We start from the raw sequence: 18,874 nt of genomic DNA, 5'->3' as shown, positions 1-18,874 counted from the left end.
CACAAAACACTGTGTGCTAAAATTTTGCAAATAAGTCTCTTTTTTTTCTTCTGTTCAGCTTTTCTATTGCTTTCCTTCAGCAATGTTCTTGTCTCTGTACGTGTCTCCCTTTTAAAATTTAAAATACTACTGAAAGCGTTGGCTGATGGCTGCTGTGAGTAAAAAGGTCTCCCTGCATTCCAAGAATTCTCCAAGGGTTGTTGTTTGCAGTGGGTCCGTTCCCATCAATGTGATATTCCCAACCTAGGCAGCAGGCCTGGAAAATAAAGCCTTGACCAGAGATGTGTGGCAGTGATTATGATGAGCTCCTCTGTTGCTAGTGGGCGCTGCTGCTCTGCAAAATCGCAGCATGTGTGCAGGTTTGTGTGCGTGTGCGTGCATGTGGACATGCACACATTAGCCTGAACTGTTTCCTATTATAGATTCTTGCTCCTGGATTTGATCTTTGTTTCTGTAACTGGAAATAGCTGTGTTAGACCGTGCTGTGAAATTCACTGAAATCTCCTGTTTAATCTCACTTTCACTTTGCTAATTATGCAAGCCAGATTGGACCTACTTTCTCTGTCCATCTTTCTTTTTGATCCTAAGATCTCTGTGCTAACTAATGCTTCTCTTTTATTTTGTCCTTACAGAAAAGCCAGAGTTGGTATAATGTAAGTACTCCTGTTTCTCTTGTCCCTGGGTGAAAGTGGGCTGGGTGCTTGGGTGGGGGGGAAGGTGCAAAGGGGCTTTGCAGTGGCAGTGGGGCATACTGACCATTTCTGAAAAGATGGAAATGGCTCAGAACTGGCAAAGGACACCTGACATCCTAAGGGAAAGGGTGCCAGAGACAAGGAGCAAAAGCTTCGTCCTTCCAGTCACTCCTCTGATGTTCTCTACATCCTGTACCCTATCAGAGTTGGTCTTGATGTGGTGACAAGCAGAGCTGCCACCGTGCAAACCCTTTGCATCTCAGGGTGGAGCGGGGCAAGAGAGGAATTACTTTCTGTTGATCTCAAAGAAAAGCAAAGATGGTTTATCTTTTGCTTCTGCCTCAATCTTATTTTTGTTCTGCGAGCATGAGTAGCAGTGTTGTAGGCACACAGCTGGTGGTTTGCACATTCCCATAGTCGATCACCTTGCATGGTTGAACCCTACCCTCAGTCTCTTCAGGGCAGCTATCAGCAGCGCAGTGCCTTTGCAGCAAAATGCAGCAGTCACTCCACGTTCTGCAGCATCCCCACCTTTCTGCAGCATGAGACAGGAGAATCAGGGCTTTTAGCTGCTGTCATGTGCTCAGATCTGACACAGGCATGAGGGGCAGACTTCAAATAACCACCACCAGGATGTTTCACCTTCTCTGCCTTGTCTAAAAGTCCTTCGTGTGGCTGGTTAGGTACCATGCTGTGTAGTTGTGGCATCTTGTGTCCTGGCTGGGAAGCACTATGGCAGGAGGCTGAGGTCTTGTCAGCATTAACAGCAGCTCTAGTTTGTCTGGGGCTGTGGGTCTGAGTCACTGGACAGACACATCAGAGAGGGAGGGGCTCCTGGTGGAGCGTGCTCTTTGCTACCAGCAAAGGAGAAGGTGCTTTGTTGGTTTTCTCTACTTTTTACACCTTACTCCTTTTGCTTCAGTAATACCTAAGTGATAAGTCTGCTATGTCTTTGGGATGAAATCCTATTTGCCGATTATTCCAAGTGTCAAATGTATCTGGTTTGATGTGGGAATTCTTTGTGCTCTTGGTAGGAAGTGGGCAGGCCTCCCTCAAAAAGAGAAGGAAATTTAGTAGGGAGGGCTGCAGTGGGGAGAGAGAGATGTGTGAACACAGAACAGCTGTCCTCTTGGCAGCAACATCACTGCAAACTCCATTTGCTGGAAAGAAGAGCCAAGGTGGATAATCAGATTGTAAGGTAGCAGCACAGACAAGCAAGAGTTGACCTCAGAAAAACAGATAGTGGCATGGAGACAATAGCATGAAGAGAGGAGGATAAACACAGGAGAGCAGGTTGGCAGAGAATTGGCAGTCAGAAGCAGCTGGGGCACATAGGCAGCCCAGCCAGGCACATGGAGGCCATGGCCATGGCTCAAGGTGACTTTTGCTGTTGCACAAGAGCTGAGTCAGGCTGTAGCTGCTGAGATGCACACCCTGCTGCACGATGCTTTGCTGTGGTCTGCTTCTGTGGGTCTCTCGTTTTTCTGTGTCCTCTCTATCTTATCTTTCTGTTCTCTTGTTTTTCCTCCATATATTTTCAGCATGAGAGACAGTACATCCGGAGAGTAAGCACTGGCTGCATATTTTGTGGTTCGCCCCACAATTATTTTCCTTTAGAAAATAAAACATGTTCTAGTGAGTAGAGACGTTCTGGCCAGATAAAAGCAGCAATGTGGAGACGCAGATGGGCTGCAAACTCCAGGAAGGCATTAAATCCTATTGGCAGTATTAATATTAAAAATTTGCTAATGTTTCTCCTCGATAGAGTTTCTTTTCTTTGCCAGCTCCTTCCCAGCAGGATTTTTCTGGCACTTGGACCGGTCCGATTCCTCTGTTTATTTTTCATACTGAGAGCAGCTCTAGAAATGAATCTGTAGAGGCAGCCCCATTGTGAAGCCTCGATGTTTCATTTATCTCACTTGCCCTTGCTTCCATTGTACAAGAAGTTCTGTGTTCTTGCAGCAAACACTCTGCTTTCCGTGTGTCGCTTTGGTGGCCCTGGGTGCCAGACTAAAGGTACAGACCCTGCCTCAAAGAGCACACGGCCCTCAGAACCCCCCAGAGCATCAGTGGTCAGAATGCCAGCGTCAGTTTTTGCTGCTTTTAACTGGTCTTTTTGTCTCTGTAGCACCATGCCCCTGTTTGCCAATTGGAAGCTTTCCTTTTCTCTCTCCCAGATTCCTTTTTTTTCTACTTTTTCCTTAATATGTTACCAACTTTTCTGCCCTTGCGTGTTCTCCTCTTGATCCTAGCAGTGCTTTTTGGGGTTGGCATCCCTACCAGACTGACAAGTGGGAGAAAGGGAGTGAACCAAGCTCATGGGTTGATGTGGCAAGAGACCTGTCCTTCTGTGCTCTTGGTGCTTTCTCTTCTTTGCTTTCCAGAGATGAGTACGAGCTGGTCAGGTTCACTGTGAGATTTTAGAAAAGGAACACTGGAATGAATGCACTCAATTTCCATGGGTTTGCTTTGTGTTTGTGCCCTTATGGTGGAAAAGCAAACATCTCTGGGCTGGCTGAGCCATGGCAAGGAAACGTCGCTGAGGTGTTTCTCCTGCCTTTGGTTGGGAGCGTCAGACACGGAGCCCCTGGCCTGGAGGAATTGCTTTCGTGCAGACTGCAGCTCCCTGGCAGTGCCTCACCCATCTGTGCTCATCCATCAGGATGCAGTTTGAGTCGTCTGCGTGCCAAATTATCATTGATTGGTTTATTACTCTTAAGAGAGTTTTTAAATTTGTTTTTAAGGAAAGAACAGAGCTTCCCTAACAAGTTTTCTCTGTAATTTTGTTTACTGAAACAGAGATGTGACTTATTCTGCAGACCCAACGTGCTTAGCAGTGGGGAGTTCACGTCCCTTTTCCCTGGTGAAATGGAGGAGGAGGCTGTGCTGACAGTGTGGGATGCAGGAGCTCCACAAGTCACCAGAAAGAATCATTCCCGCAGTACAAGTCCTTAAAATTAGAGGCAAATTGGAGGCGTTTTATTGACAGAGAAAATAGTCTCTTTGTCCTTCTCTTGCTGGGCTTTGGGGGAGGAGGAGCACTTGGGTTTCATGTCTGCCCCTCAGTAGCAAAATTTGCTTCTGTAGGTTCCCATCTCTGCTCCCAGATCTGGGGCTGCTGTGTGCTAGGAGAGTTAGCACAGAACATCCCCAGAAAATAGCATGAGATGACTGTGAAAGTTAAACAGTTGACGCTGGGGAAGATGGAAGATTTATTTGTATATATATGTCCACAAGGTTTGTTCGCAGTTTAATGTTTAGAACTCAAGGACAGCCATAGTCTGTACTCCTTTCTTTTGTGTTTATCTACTTCCAGCCCTTTCACCTGCCTACTCTTTTGCAACCAAGCTTGCGTTCTTGCTTTCTTACAGCTTCTCCCTATAACTAACCTGAGTCTCACCCTCCCCACCCATGTGCAGGACCATGCCAGGGCACTGAGTGGGAAAATTACAGTGTGAAGACACTAACTGCCTTTTTAAACTGTTCTTAAATAGTAAGTCTGAAAAGTTGTCTTTGGGAAAGCACAGTCTGTACCGAGGATTGCAACAGGCAGGGACGCAAGTGAAGGAGGCAGGAGGAATGGCAGCAGGAGAAGCAGCTGAACAGAGGGACAGGCTTCAGTGTGGTCTTGTAAAGAGCTGACCTGACTGTGCAGTCTGTCTGTGACTACGTCAGATGATCACAGGGCTGAACACAGTAAGAAATCAGCCTTTGGTGGAGTCGGTGTGCTGACTTCTTTAAAGCAGCACCCTGTTGGAGACCTTACAGATAGCAGAGTGAAGGGGAATTCTCAGCTGCTGGAAAGAAAAGTAAGCACTATTTTAGGTAGGACATCGGAAAAGGTCAGCTGGCAGGTGGAAGCCTGAGTCTGACCAGAAACAGCGATCTTATCAGCAGGATTTAGTGCAGAAATCCAGGCGTGATGGTGAGAGTTAGTGAGGTGCTGTCTGTCAGTGCTGTCAGCTTCTGGGTTCCATCACCGCACATCCAGCTGTTCCTGAAGCACTGCTAACTCACTGTCCTTCAGGTGGTTTTGCAGGCCATTCCCTTCAGCCCTGATATGATGTACTGATCACTGTGCCCAGCATGGCTGCTGTGGTGTAGTGGCACTGAGTTGGAATGAATTTCTGGTGCGAGCTTATGGGGTGATAGATTCAAACTCACTTCTTAACCACGAGCTGCCAGTGGTTACTCTGAAGCTTCTCCCTGTGTTGTTCAATCACTTTTAAAAGAAAAGAAGAAGAAAAAGAAGAAAAAAGGCCCCAGGGAGCAAACCAGGTCAAGAAGAGAAGCTGTGGGACAGGTGGTCAGTTTCCCTGCTGGCATTCATCAGCACAGCAGCCCTGCTGTCAGTGGGGTTGGAACTCTCTCCCAGGCACGCTGTGTATCCTGGCCTTTCCAGTCGTGTTTCTGTTCTGTCCAGAAGCAACGTAAATCTTCCTTAAATGTTAGGTGCAAATCCATCACTCATGCAGATCAGTCAAGGTTTTCCTTTCCCCTTTTCTCCCTGCCTCATGCCGTCTCTCTCCTGACCCACCTGCTTTCTGTGCCACATGCTGTACCAACACCATTTATTTCTCAGTTCTTGTGCTGTCAAACTCCCCTGTGCTGTCCCATCCCCCAGCAGTGGCTGCTTTAGATTTCCCATGCATTTCTCAGTGTATTATCAGCAAGATGTGACCCTGGGCGCCCCGTTCTCCCCTTTCCTCCCTTGAGTCTCCTCTCCACCCTTCGCAGTGCCATCCTGTCCCGTCTCTTTCTGTTTGCAGAAGAGTTAATGTTTGCTGTCCCCACCTCCGGGTTAGCTCATCTGATCACTGGTGCCATTCAGATCTGGCACAGGGATGGTGGGTGTGTAATCTGAGGGGTTTGCTAGAAGTAATCCCGTGAGTCATTTGCAGCAAGGAGGGACATCCGGTGCAACAAAGCAGATAGCTCGTGGCTGTCTGCAGTGCTGGTACATCATCCTCTTTAGGCTGCAGAAATCGCTTTGCTCTCTCTGTGTCTTGGGGTGACTGATGGATGTGCCCTTCTAATGGCGACAGGCCCCAGCAGTGCTTCTGTAGTGCACCGGAGCAGCTTGGTGCTTCTCCCTGTCTGTGGGCAGCCTGCACTTGCTGGCCCTGCAGTGAAACTGTGGCTTTCCAGTGGTTTGTTAGTTTGCTTGGAGACAGCTGTGTGCACAGGTTATTTGGAAGAATGAGGCTGTTTCTTCCTTATTCTTGTCTCTTGTTTCCACAGACAGCATTGCAGTTGAGCAGTGCTGGTGTGGACGTTTCCTTTGTGTTTCTGTGCCTGAGTAAAGAGATGGACAGGGTGGAGGTGAGGGGCAGAGGGATACAGGGAGCTGTGCTCCAGCAGTCCTTCTCTGGAGATGTTCAAGACCTGCCTGGATGCCGACCTGTGCGACCTGCTGTAGGGAACCTGCTTTGGCAGGGGGGTTGGACTCGATGATCTCTGGAGGTCCCTTCCAACCCCTACAATTCTGTGATTCTGAGACCTGCAGGGAGTTCATTGCTGGTGCCCGAAGGAGCTCTTGCTCTTCATTCCCAAAGTGACCCAACTGATGAGGTGACACCGAACCCAGACCCATTTTGGAGGGGCTCAGTAATGCATACAGGAGTAGCTGAGCCCTGAAGTCCTAACTGTGTGCATCTCAGATGGCTGATTTCATCATGACTATGTTCTGCAGGCTGGTCTTTCCTTACCCCGGCCCCCCTCACCCCCCCCACGCCTCCCCCAGCACGCTCTGTCCAGCAACTTTCCATTACAGGAAACATCTGCTGGGAGGCAGAGCCCAGCCTGGGTTACTGCAGGGCATTGGCCCACAGAATTACCCAGCCACAGTAACTTAAAGCATGTGCGAGTGGTTTCGGTATCTCCACACCCGCTCCTTCCTACAGAAACAGAGACTGAAACTGCTTTTCAGAGCCGAGAGGGACAGGAGAGGAGAGCCTGCGGTGGGCACTGAGGAATAACTGCTTTTCTGCTTTCAAAGGGGAAAAAAAAGCAAACAACCAGCTGAAGTCTCTGAGCTGCTGACCGTCCTGGAACTGCAGCTAGATCTGTGAATACTGCTGGGCTGGCAGGGTGCTGGCAATTGGAACTATTTTAGTTAGCAGCTCTGGCAGTGCTGGCCGTCGGGGCTGCAGACAAGGCATTGCACAGAGCTGCTTGGGCTGTCGGCATATTTACAGCCCTTCTTCAGAGGATACCCTCAGCAACAAGTTGGGAAGACTGGAAGAGAGGAGCTCAACCATTACCACGCTTATCCTCATGAGCCTCTTTATTGAAGTCTTCTGGAGGAGGAGTCCTCTTTCAGTTCTGCAGAGGCCGCTGGGGCAGATGACCTGAATGTGAGCAGGGAAGCAGGGGAAGGCACGTAAACTCCTGCCAAACTGCTGAATCTCCTTCGACATTGAATCTAAACAAGAAGTGGTGACAGCAGGAACAGGAAAAGCAGAGTTTGACTGAGAACACGGGGAGCTGTGCAAGTGCTGAGGGAGCACCATGGATTCCTTGCTGGAGTGCGGGGTTCTCTGGCATCCCATACTGGATCAAGAACTCCCATATCCGCAGTGGGACCTGGAGGGGCTTGCTGACCTACTCCAAGAGGTTCTCTACAATGGATCAGATGGAATTCCAGCTGTGAGTGTCTCTAAACTGAAGTGTTTGTACCAGAAGTTCTGCTAAGCAGAAGTGTCTACAGGCTTTGGACAGGTCAGAACAACCCAGACAGTGGGAGAGGCAGTGGAGCACTCCTCCGTATGGAGACCATACTGCTAAATCTGGTTGCTATAATGCAATGAACCCAAAGCTCAGGGCTGATTATAGTCTTATTCGCACCTCCTTTGCACATTCTCTCTGCTGGTCCCAGGAAATCTTGGGTTTAAGCTCTTGGTGGAGCCCATCTCTGTCCAAGGTCTTTTCCAGATATTCTGGCTAGAAGTTTGGTGAGTGAAATCGTATTTTTGTCAATCGCTGGTTTGTAGGTTTTATTTATTCAAAAGTAAGGCCTGCCTTTGGGCACACAGGGCTGGAGCATGTATTTGAAGTACTAAAATAATGTTGAAACAGTGCTGTTTCTGATTCATTGTATTGGTGTGTGGAAGAGGGAATGTTTATGAGTGGGAATCTGTGCTTCTGTCTTGGCTTTGACACCATTTGATGGTTTTGAGAGGGTAGTGCTAAGCAATCTTTGTATTTCCCCCACCACTATATGTGCCCGCTTTCCCCCTTTTCTCAAACAGACTCTTCTATAATCAGACTAATGTGGGAGAGCCCTCAGATGTGTGCCCACCATTCTGCATTGGGAGAGTTGTATTTTGCAGCTGGAGGAGGTAGGAAAGGATTGTTGAGAGGAAAGGGAGGGTTCCCCAAGTTGCTCTGCCATTCCTTTGTGGGATGAAGCATGAGAGATTTGATGAGATACTCAGTCCTCCTGAAATTGCACCTGCCTTTATTTAAATCAGCTCTGCCTGCAGAAGATGTTCTGGCTGTTCTGAGCTGCTGTCAGCGTGTGCATGGCGTTAGGAGGTGGTCTTTGGCTGGAATTGTAGGCCCAGGGACAGACTTGCATTAAGCTCAGTAAAGACCAGAGAGAAGCCAGCTCCTGATTTCCCCACAGCCAGCAGCACGGCCTCCTCTGGTGCCTTCCATGAGGTCTGCAGAATAAGTGAGAAACGTGGTTGAGCCCCCACACAAACCTCTTCTGCAACCACGTTCCCCCTCTGCCAGCAGGTAGCGGTGGGTTCACTGGCTGCCAGGTGAAGCACTTGATGGGGAGGGGAAAGGGAATGACTGCGTTACTGTGGAGCTGTTGGTGACATTGATCACTCAAGCTCCTGTGTCAGGGCTGCAGCTGTACTTAAGCTCCTATTGTCTGGGGTTGCTCTGCTGTTCATGGCATTGGTAGCTAACTGATGCATTAGAACTGAGCATGTATCATACCTTGGACAGTGTATGATGGCAGGAAAAGAGATTTTCTCTGCAGTCACAGCTCCCATGCAGTTCTGCATTGCAGACAAAAGTATAGACCTTCTCTGCTGTACTTATTCTTCCAAGTCAGGTTCTCCTCTTCCTCTCACTTAATGCAATGATTCCCACATCCTCCCATCTGTGTGTCTGCTGTGATGGGAGCTCCTGGCCTCATGCTTTGTAAGTGCATCTGATCCCCCTTCTCCTTACCAAGGTGTTCCTGTTTTCCCACTCCATTTCTCCATGCTCATGCCTGCCCCTCTCTTTAACAGGCTCTCTGTTATTTGCAGGTATTGAGTCCGACCTACAAACAACGGAATGAAGATTTCAGGAAACTCTTCAAACATCTTCCTGACACGGAGCGCCTCATCGTAGGTAAGGACAGTCCCTTTGTGCAGTGCTCTTTTTTTGTGCAGGCCTGTGGTTTTAGGATTAAAGCAGCACATGTACATGCAGCATTTCCCTCTCCTAAGAGGCTGCCACCAGGAAGCAAGCCTGTTGTCTCCTGTCCACAGGCAGTTCCCTCTCCTCACTCTTTCCAATAGATGTCATTTGTTTGGCTCATGGAAAGCAAAGCTGGTTGGTATCGGCTGCAGTGTTGTCTCCTGATGGTTTGAGGAGTGTGTTCTCCTCCATAGTTCTCCCCAGATCTCACTGTTAGTGTCTGAGCTCTTTCCTCCATTGGTCAGGGTTGTGTGTCTTAATGTGCACACTGCTGAACTTCCCTTTTTTTGAACTCTTTTGTACATCTCCAGTGCTCCCTACTCACACACCACTGCCTTCCCTAAATACATTTAGGCTTTGGTCCTGCAGTTGATTAGTGACTGCCTGCTGCATTGCATCTGTTCTTTTATCTTATGTAACTGATGATCTCATACCATGTCTCATACTGCTCAAGTATGCACAATACTAGCAGAGGACTAGAAATTGTTTAGGAGGAGGCTTAAACTGGGAGAGAAACAAGCAACAACACTAGAAGGTGAGAAGGAAAACCCAGGTTAAAATCTAGAAATACTTCATAAAATGCTACCACATGGCCAGCTAATGGGGCAAGGCAGTGTGTCACTAAGAGAGATGGTCTGCAGCACGCTGCAATTGCAACCCAGTGGACAGAGCAGCAGCTGTGGTGCAGCTCCTTCTGGCTTTGCACTGACTTTCTGCAGAATTACGTTGAGTAACTTCCCTTGGTGCTGCTGCTTAGCCTCACATTTAGGCTGTCCTGCCTCCTCATCTCGATGCTCCTTAATTACCATCTGTTGTTCACCTGCAGATTACTCATGTGCGCTACAAAGAGACATTCTCCTGCAGGGCCGCCTCTACCTCTCTGAAAACTGGATCTGCTTTTACAGCAACATCTTCCGCTGGGAGACGCTGGTAAGGCTCTCTGACTGGCACACTGAGCATGTGTTTTACGTCAGTATATTTGCTGACAACTTTAAAAGCACTCTTTCCGTCGTCCTTCTCACCAGTGTCTCTCATTACCTGCTTTCTTTTTCTGCCTTCCCCTTTCTGCATGGCTCTGACTGTAGCTGACAGTTCGCTTGAAGGATATCTGCTCGATGACCAAGGAAAAAACAGCACGGCTCATTCCTAATGCCATCCAAGTTTGCACTGACACTGAAAAGGTACCTCCTGGAAGCCTCCACCTCTGGGGCCACAATTTCTGGGTGTCACGGGCAGGGGAATGGAGTTAGCACCACCTCCATGGGAGTTTTCTGAATGGAAAGGATTGCTGGTGGTTCATGGGGCATGGGAGAAAGCACGAATGGAAAAGGGCTGGGTGCAGAGCTTCTGCAGACCTTGGGCTTCAGCTGAGTCTGGAATTCATGTATGTAGCTCCTATAACGGAGTGTTGTGGAAGTAGAGCTGGGTTATACAGTATTCCTTAGCTGATGGAGCTCTTTCTGTGCTCAGACCAGCTCTGTTGGTCGAGAGGCACTCAGCCACGCCATGCAGGCTCTGTGGACTTGTATCTGTGCCCAAGAACCGAGCGGCAGTGCTGTACGGCTTGCTCAGCCCTTCTGTGCACTGTCTCTGAAAAGTGATCCAAAGAGGTGTTTTTCTTCATCTCTTTGAGGGCCTTTTCTGAACTGATTTTTCTTTCCATCTCTTCCCGTTCAGCACTTTTTTACTTCCTTTGGGGCTCGAGACAGGACGTACATGATGATGTTCAGACTCTGGCAGAACGCTCTCCTTGACAAGGTATTGAGGCCAGCACCTCAGCATTCGGGTGGAATGAAAGGCAGCTGGGGTATTTATGCAGAAGCACAATTCCTGGGACTAATTGTGTACATAAAAGATGTAATGGCAACAAGCACGTGTGTTTAGATGAAGCAGGGACATTGCTGTGGGTGCAAATATCTCTTTTTGCATGGAATTCTGTCTACCTACAGGCATGTCTTGCACATGCAGTGGGTGTCTCTCTGACTCTGCTGAGGTGTGGAAGCCTCAGAGAGGTTTTTCAGCTCTGTAATCAAATTACAGCCCAGAAGAAAGCAATTCAAACTGTAACACAGACAACTCAGCACACAGACAGTGTTCTTAGTATGTCTGTGCTTCAGAAGTGTAAAGGGCATCCCCAGTTAGAATGAGAATGGTGCGGGGTACATTGAGTAAAGGCTCAGTGGGTTGGATTTTAAAATAAAGTGGGAAAATGCACCTGCTGTGCTAGAGTCACTGTATATACTATATTTGGTCTGAGTATCTGTTCCACTGTCCATTGAGTATTTCTGGCTTTGCTGCACGAGTAAGACTTATGAGCTGATCTTACAGGGTTGCCAGCATTTGGAGATGTTTGGGCTTAAGTTCACACTATACTGAAGGCTGAAGTTGTTGTGTACCAGAATGCCCTGTCCTGAGGTTGGGGTAATATCTAGTGTGCAAAGGGATCACTTTGCAATAGGCAGCTTCTGTTGCTACCATATGCTGTAATTTAATCAGCCTTTGGAAGTTCATAACAAAATTTAGTGCCCTTGGTTTCAAAGTCATAGCGAATGGGAACTGAGATACGGAGTGATCAAGGCAGGAAACACTTAGAGAGAGCTTTGTCCCTGTGTGGGATCAGTGCCTAGCAGGAGAGGGAGTGACAGAGCCGAGTGTGGTTTTCTTGACAGGACGTGTGAATTATAGAGAGTGTATGTGAAAAGAAGGTCAAACAGAATGAGAAATTGATTCTGGATAAAAATTTCTCATTTGAGTCTTTTTTCTCATTTTTGATGGCCACTTTTAGGAACTAGTTTAAAAATTTCCTGCCTTACCGCGTACAGTAACTGTGCAAACAAGTTCAAGCCAGCAATTCTGAAAAAGTCCCCTAGGGTTATTTTCCATCATTACCAAGAAATCTTTGTCATTGGTCATACATTTCTCACATGTGAAAATCTGTTTTCTTTCACTCATGTCCCACGTACTTAAATCACGAGTTCTGCCCCTTTTCTTGAGCTGCAGAATGCAGTCATATGGCAGTCAGCTGACCTGCATCCCTGAAAAGTTGGGCTTTTGTGAATGGTCTTGTTAACTCATTTTCTGTTTTTAACTTGAGATACATATAGGCTTTTCCCAGTAGTAACTTCTCTTGATTTTAAACTGCAGTAGAAAATGTTTCTCTAGATAGTTTTCCTGGTTTCTGTAGTTTTCAGGTGGCTTTTATTTAAGCAGACTTGGAGGGAAAGAAATCTCCTAATGCATTGGGCTTTGGCATAGCAGGAGACACTATATGGAGCAGAAGAGGTAGGAGGTAGGAAGTAGGAAGAATGCATGTGGAGGAAAGCAATGTTTTACTGCTTGCATGGTTACATGCACAGCATTGTAGTAGCAGGAAAACACATTACTTGTGCTGTTCTGGGTGTAGCCTCATGCTGGGGAAAAAGGGCATCCTAATCTTCAGTGCTGCTCACTGCCATTAACTGCAACAGGAGTCAAACATGAAAATTGTTTAGACAGTGCTAAATTAGCACTTGGCAGTGTGAGTCCCAGTGTAAGCGTGGTGTATTCAGTATGGTTTAGTCGTTTGGGTTGAAAGTGTACCCTAATCTCTGTTCTCTCTTTTAGCCTCTCTGCCCAAAGGAGCTCTGGCACTTTGTCCACCAGTGTTATGGGAATGAGCTGGGTCTGACCAGCGATGATGAAGATTATGTGCCTCCAGATGATGATTTCAACACAATGGGGTGAGTGAGGGAATGGTGTCTGTTTGTGATGAAGAAAAGATGGCTTCAGGAGAGCAAAAGTCCTTCAGTATTTCATGTCGAACTGCTGTTTGTCCCTGCTGAGAGATTTTGGGTTCTGGCCAAATATTTCTGTGGCAGTAGGTGTGCAATGGCTAAAAAGCTGAAAGTGTACCAGTTCCTCCTAGAAACTGGTAGGAGCTGAAAGGAGTTGCTTCTCCATTTGCTGAGTTAGATGAGTGATCCTGTAAATGTGCCAAAGTGTCCCATTCACTGGGCTAGTCAGCATGTTGCGTGGTCAGAAAGTGCTAATGCTTGTCAGTCTGTGTATAAACACTTGAATAGTTTGGGCTTGATCTCCCCTGCTCTTCCAATCAGACTAGAGACTGCACAGAAATATTCTTACTTGCTCTGTGTGTCCAGTTGTAGCTGTACAGAGAGGTGTAAACATAAAAACCTGTGTTCTCTGTGGCGTCTCAGCTACTGTGAAGAAATTCCCGTGGAAGAGAATGAAGTCAATGACAGCTCCTCAAAAAGCAGCATGGAGGCCAAGCCAGAAGCTAGCCCTCAGCTGCCAAAGAAATCAGTAACTGCCAGCACACTGACATCCACAGGGAGCAGTGAAGCACCAGCCTCAGTAAGTGTCTTCCTCCACTGCAGTGGCATCACTAGTCCTTTTTTCTGGGATTTCACTGGCAACCACAGTCCATGTGAGATCCTTTTGGAGCTCGTGACATTTGCCTGAGGGGATGTAAGCAAGCTGTGCCTGACCTAAAAGCTATACATCGCACTCCCAGCAGCAAGGCTGTTTCCCCACTTACAGTTTTAGGTTAAAAGAAATGGAGAATTGGAGATAAAGGAATTACAGTTCTTCCTCTGCCTGCAGCGTGGTAGAAGTGGTGGGCAACTTTGTTAGCAGTGCAGCAGAGTGCACCTTGTTTGACTCTAACCTGAACTCATATTTTCCTAGCTGGTGTAGTACTTGTCTGGAGCACAAAAACTCTTGTTTGTGCATTTGTCTGAACAAATGAAAAGCCATGTGTATATCCCAAGCTTGAATTACGTGTGTTTTTTTTTGAGAGGATGTGATCTAATGCCCCCACGTGCTTTATACAAGTACCACGTGGTAACTTTTCACCTCTCCATTATTTAATTTCCAGACATGTAGAGGCCAAATGTTCAAAGGTGTGATAATACATGAATATGAACAATATGCAGATATGAATAGTTGTCAGAAGTAATCCCCACTTTCTAGTTGCTGGTGGTGCCCTCACTGTGCTCTGTCCTCGCTGCAGTTTGATGGGGTGCTACCAGAAGAGGAGGAGGCGGTAGCAGAGAGTCCTGTGGAAAAAGACCTTGGCATTGCAAATATCATGGGAGAGAAGATAGAGATCATTGCCCCTGTGAACTCCCCTTCCCTGGACTTCAATGACAATGAAGATATTCCCACTGAGCTCAGCGACTCGTCTGAGACCCATGATGAAGGTATGCAGGGCAGGCCATGAGTGCTCTCCTTTGCCTCTTCCATGGAGGGACTGGGACAGCAAATACTGAATTCGTTTTCTGGACCTTAAATTCCAGATGCAAAGAATTCTTGGTCTAGACTGCAGGAAGTGAATATGGGGGGGTGGGTATTTGGAAAATGTCCCTAAAAATTGCCATTACCCCTCCTGATGTCCCTGCTGTTGTCCTGGGATCAGTGGAGAAAAAGGGTAAAAGCAGTTCCATTCTGTGAAGCACTGTCCTGTAAAAGCACAGCCTGTGATGCTGGCACAGAGGATCAAGGTGGGGCTGGCGGGCCTGTTTTCCCACAGGTGAAGTCCAGGCGTTTTATGAGGACTTGAACGGCCGTCAGTATGTGAATGAAGTGTTCAACTTCAGCGTGGACAAACTGTATGACTTGCTTTTCACGGACTCCCAGTTCCAGAGGGACTTCATGGAACAGCGCCGGTTCTCTGGTAAGCTGCTGCTGGCAAAGCCCAGCTGCTGATGGGGGCTGTGCTCCCTGTGAGTTGCAGACGTCTGCATAGAAGCAGGGTCTTAGTGTGTAGCTCTAGAGCACATCCCTTGGAAGCACAGTGTGGCTGATGATAGAGGCACTGGGTAATGCTGCTGAGGGACTGCTGTAATCTGTACTGATGGCAGTCAAAAGCAAGCAGAACCTGCCTTGTTTAGCCCTGTGGGTTTATTGTCTAAGAGCCATGTGTAAGCTTATGGTTGAATCACATTCTTTATCTGTGTTTTTTTTGCTGTCAACTAAGGTCTGATCCCATGTTCAAGGCCTAATAATCAACAAAATAGCTAGCTCCACACCAGACACTGGCACACAGACTGATGATGCACAGAGTGCATTCCTTGGCATACTGCTGTCCTCCTTTCCCTATAACTCTAGGATGCAAAAGGAGCAACAACTCCAGCCTACCCCTTCTCCCTGCACTGCAGGAGGGGAAAGTATTCCTCACACTTGTGGTTCCTTGTGGGTGTCTAAATCTGAAGCCGTGCTGCAGTGAGGCTCTTTCTGCAGCTGCCCTGCTTAGCCCTCAGACTAGCAGACTTGCAGGACTCTGCAAGCTCAGGGCAGAGCTGCTTGAAAGCAGCTCCAGGCAGAAATATTCCCATCTAATCTTGGGAGAGGATGCACCTTGTCCCTGCAGTGATCACATTTAGTACAGGAGACCTTTCCTACATACTTACTTAAACTGTAGTGCTTCTGCAACTGGGCTCTGCATGGGGAAGGAAATACTCTCCTGAGCTTGGTTATTATTTGGACATGCCTTTTTTCTGACTTGGCATCCCTTTCAATTACTTTGATGGAATCTTGTTTTCTCCTCTCAGATATTATCTTTCACCCCTGGAAGAAGGAAGAAAATGGCAATCAAACCAGAGTGATCTTGTATACCATTACCCTCACCAACCCTCTGGCTCCCAAAACTGCCACTGTCACTGAGACACAGGTATGTGAAAGTGCAGCATTGGTGCAATGCTTTGTACAAACAGACCTGTGATTTTCTTTCTTGCCTCAGGCATGCTGCTTTGCACGTTTGCATCTTCCCTATCCATTTTCCTTTACACATTTTTCTTGTATTAACTTGCTACCCAGTATCACTGCAAATGTGAAGAGCTGATCTTAAGCTCGCACTGGTTTGTGCTGCAAGGAAAGGACTGTTACATTTCCAGCAAAAGCAGATCTGTTGGTCACCAAGCAGCAGGTTCTAACATCTGTCTGTTGTGGTGGTTTTTGTGCTGCCCAGCACAGGACAGTCACGTACCGTCAGCTCATCTGTCTCACAGCTCTGCACAGTGCTATCAGGATTTTTAGTGGTGAGGACAGTTAGATGGCTGCTGTAAAAGGTAAAAAATAAAATAAAAAATGGGAGCATCTGCAGTGCGTTAAGAGCTGGGCTACCTATATCCAGTAGGTGCTACAGAGATCAAAAGCCTCCACCCATGTCCAGAGATGTGTTCAAGTGATCAAGGATAAGAGCTGTAAGTTAGCTTGAGAGAATATTAAGGGGAATCAAGAAAAGATGGGGGTGGCTCAGCAGTGTGCTTCAGGGAAGGAGAATCCCACCTTGCAAAGGTGGGAAGAAGTGTGCTGTGCAGAAGCAAGGACTGTGTGCAGGGAAGGTAAGAGAAAGGATAGGATAGGGTGATGGGCAGAGGGCACACTTACAGGCAAGCAAGGACATGGGGTATTTTATTCTGAATGTGGTGCCAACCACAGAGGTGCACTTTACTGTGTCCTCACTGCAGAGGTAAGTGGGAAGAGTCTGTAAGAAAAGCCACAGTTTTATTATGGGTCTTCAGTTACTGTGTCTGTTCCCCCTTGAGGTCTTTTTGGAGACAAATAAAGAAGCAGATCAGAAATAGTTAAACAAACTGACTGATGTGTCCTTACTGTACTCAGATTTGAAGGACCTCTGTTCAAAGCAGGGTCAGCTCTCCTTTTAGATCAGGTTGCTAAATGAAAAGCTAGATATTAGTTCAGTGAGAAGAGATAACAGCTGCAAAGGTCCCTCAGAATTGGTCCTCATGTGGCAGAGAACTGTCTCTGATGCAAAATGCTGGATGGGGCTTGGGCATGGGCATGGTCTATTTGTCACGGGGCTGTGTTTGTGAAGTGCTAGTAAAGGTGCCTATCTATCAAAGCCATGTTCTAACCAGACTAATAGTTGCCTTGCATGCTGTCTTTTATGCAGACAATGTACAAAGCCAGCCAAGAAAGCGAGTGCTATGTCATAGATGCAGAGGTGCTAACTCACGACGTCCCCTACCATGATTATTTCTACACCATTAACCGCTACACACTGACTCGTGTTGCCAGAAACAAAAGCCGACTCAGGTACACTTCTGGTGGGATGAACAGCTTTACTGACAACCAAAAGTCACCTTTGGGTGGGAGTGCTTCCCTTGGTGTGCTAGGAGGGATGGGGAGAACTGAGCCTTGTGTCCTTGTTGCCAGAAAACTCCTGTCGCAGAGAATTAGCATGGAGCAGCTGCCTGTTGTGGCAGCACTGAGGAAACAGTACAGTTGTTGCAGAGGACTTCTGGTTGGACCAGGGAGATCTGCAGATTGAATTCTTTGAAGCAGTTGTTTGCAGGAGCAGCTGCCATATGCAGCAAACAGAATGCACTAAGCAGTAGGACGTACTTGCAGGCTGTGCCTCTGTGAAGCACCAGGAATTTGGTATTAGGAAAAACTGTAGGGCTTGTGTTTCATTCTGCCAACTAATCTATATGCCTGCCTGCATATGGCCAGGGGTGTTGGGAATCCTCTCAGGTGAAGCTCTCTTGAAGCCTTCCTGCTTTTGGAAGGACTTTTCATGTCGTGTTTCTAATGTGGAAACACAAAGGAAAGAAACCATCCAGAAGTAAGCGTGGGCATGATTGATTCTCATGTACACATTGACAATGGACTGGGAATTGATGTAACCTCTGGAAGGAAAATGGAGAGTGACTTCTCCTTCTTGCAGGGTTTCCACAGAGTTACGTTACAGGAAACAGCCTTGGGGGCTGGTAAAATCCTTCATTGAGAAGAATTTCTGGAGCGGCCTGGAAGATTATTTCCGTCATTTAGGTAAGGGTGGCAGTGACCAGAGCTGCTGCAACGACAGCAGCACTCTCAGTAGCTTATGCATGTCTCCTATAAGCAGGCAGTGTAATAGACTTCAGAGAGGCTTTTAAATGGGGTCAGCTAAAGTTACTGCCCAGCATCTGGCAGCACCTGCTGATCATCAGCTCCTCTCTAACACGAGTGTGGGGTAAGGGTTTGGCTGAAGGTGTGGGGGATCTGTAGTGTGTACTGTGGCACAGTCATCTCATACCCCGGCAGTCAATACCTGAACTCCATCCAGCTGCTGTGCCAGTAGAGAGCTCAGAGTTTGTATCATTGCAGTGCTAGTTCCGCTTCTATTAAATGCTTTCTCTCCTCGTTGTCACTGCAGAAAGTGAACTGACCAAAACAGAGAGCACCTACCTGGCTGAGGTCCACAGACAATCCCCCAAAGAGAAAGTGAGCAAGCAATCAACAGTCCGCCGGAGGAAACGGGCCCATGCCCATCTGCGGGTACCGCACTTGGAGGAGGTGCTGAGTCCTGTCACCACCCCCACGGATGAGGAGGTTGCTCACCGAATCAAACACGTGGCAGGTAAGGAACCACAGACCCCTCACACTAGGGGATGGAGAGCTGGACAAGCCCTGGAGACAAGCTGGAAGTTTGCTCATGGAGAGTTAATGGAGAGAAAAGCCTGGGCTTTCCAGAGCAGTGGATCCATGAGTATTGTTTTGAATAAGTTAGAGGATCATGTAGTAGGAAAATGTAGGAAAAACATTGCCCTCTCCACGGGACAGCATTTCATAGCCTACACACACCTGTCTCCTCAGGTTCCACACAGACACGGCACATCCCCGAGGAGAGCCCCAGTGGCTTCCACCTGCAGAGCGTTTCCAAGCTGCTCCTTGTCATCAGTTTTGTGTAAGTGATGTTTTTTATTTTAACTCTGCCTTCACAGTCAGCCGTTAACTTTTTCCTCTCATGTTTCTGG

General features: G+C 47.5%; 1 protein-coding gene across 6 annotated transcripts in view; it reads left to right on the top strand.

Moving 5' to 3' along the window:
- GRAMD1B (GRAM domain containing 1B) overlaps positions 1–18,874 on the top strand; it is a 73,680-nt gene that overhangs the window by 47,076 nt on the left and 7,730 nt on the right. For 2 of the 6 annotated variants that reach the window (XM_042882436.1, XM_042882431.1), the window contains exons 3-16: positions 633–653; positions 8,960–9,044; positions 9,940–10,043; positions 10,199–10,294; positions 10,791–10,871; positions 12,717–12,832; positions 13,253–13,466; positions 14,125–14,314; positions 14,644–14,787; positions 15,665–15,783; positions 17,029–17,171; positions 17,803–17,906; positions 18,274–18,477; positions 18,714–18,804. In XM_042882436.1, the coding sequence (XP_042738370.1) occupies positions 633–653; positions 8,960–9,044; positions 9,940–10,043; positions 10,199–10,294; positions 10,791–10,871; positions 12,717–12,832; positions 13,253–13,466; positions 14,125–14,314; positions 14,644–14,787; positions 15,665–15,783; positions 17,029–17,171; positions 17,803–17,906; positions 18,274–18,477; positions 18,714–18,804 (1,712 nt within the window). Of the gene's footprint in view, positions 1–632; positions 654–6,510; positions 7,341–8,959; positions 9,045–9,939; positions 10,044–10,198; positions 10,295–10,790; positions 10,872–12,716; positions 12,833–13,252; positions 13,467–14,124; positions 14,315–14,643; positions 14,788–15,664; positions 15,784–17,028; positions 17,172–17,802; positions 17,907–18,273; positions 18,478–18,713; positions 18,805–18,874 lie in introns of those variants that run through there. The other 4 variants (XM_042882433.1, XM_042882435.1, XM_042882432.1 and 1 more) reach the window with 4 other exon arrangements.

The sequence above is a fragment of the Lagopus leucura genome, unplaced genomic scaffold (assembly GCF_019238085.1).
Source record: "Lagopus leucura isolate 7727_CA_CO unplaced genomic scaffold, USGS_WTPT01 Super-Scaffold_100034, whole genome shotgun sequence".
In the NCBI taxonomy this organism is placed as follows: domain Eukaryota; kingdom Metazoa; phylum Chordata; class Aves; order Galliformes; family Phasianidae; genus Lagopus; species Lagopus leucura.
Note: the sequence above shows the minus strand (reverse complement) of the source record. Positions and strands in the feature narration are given on the sequence as shown.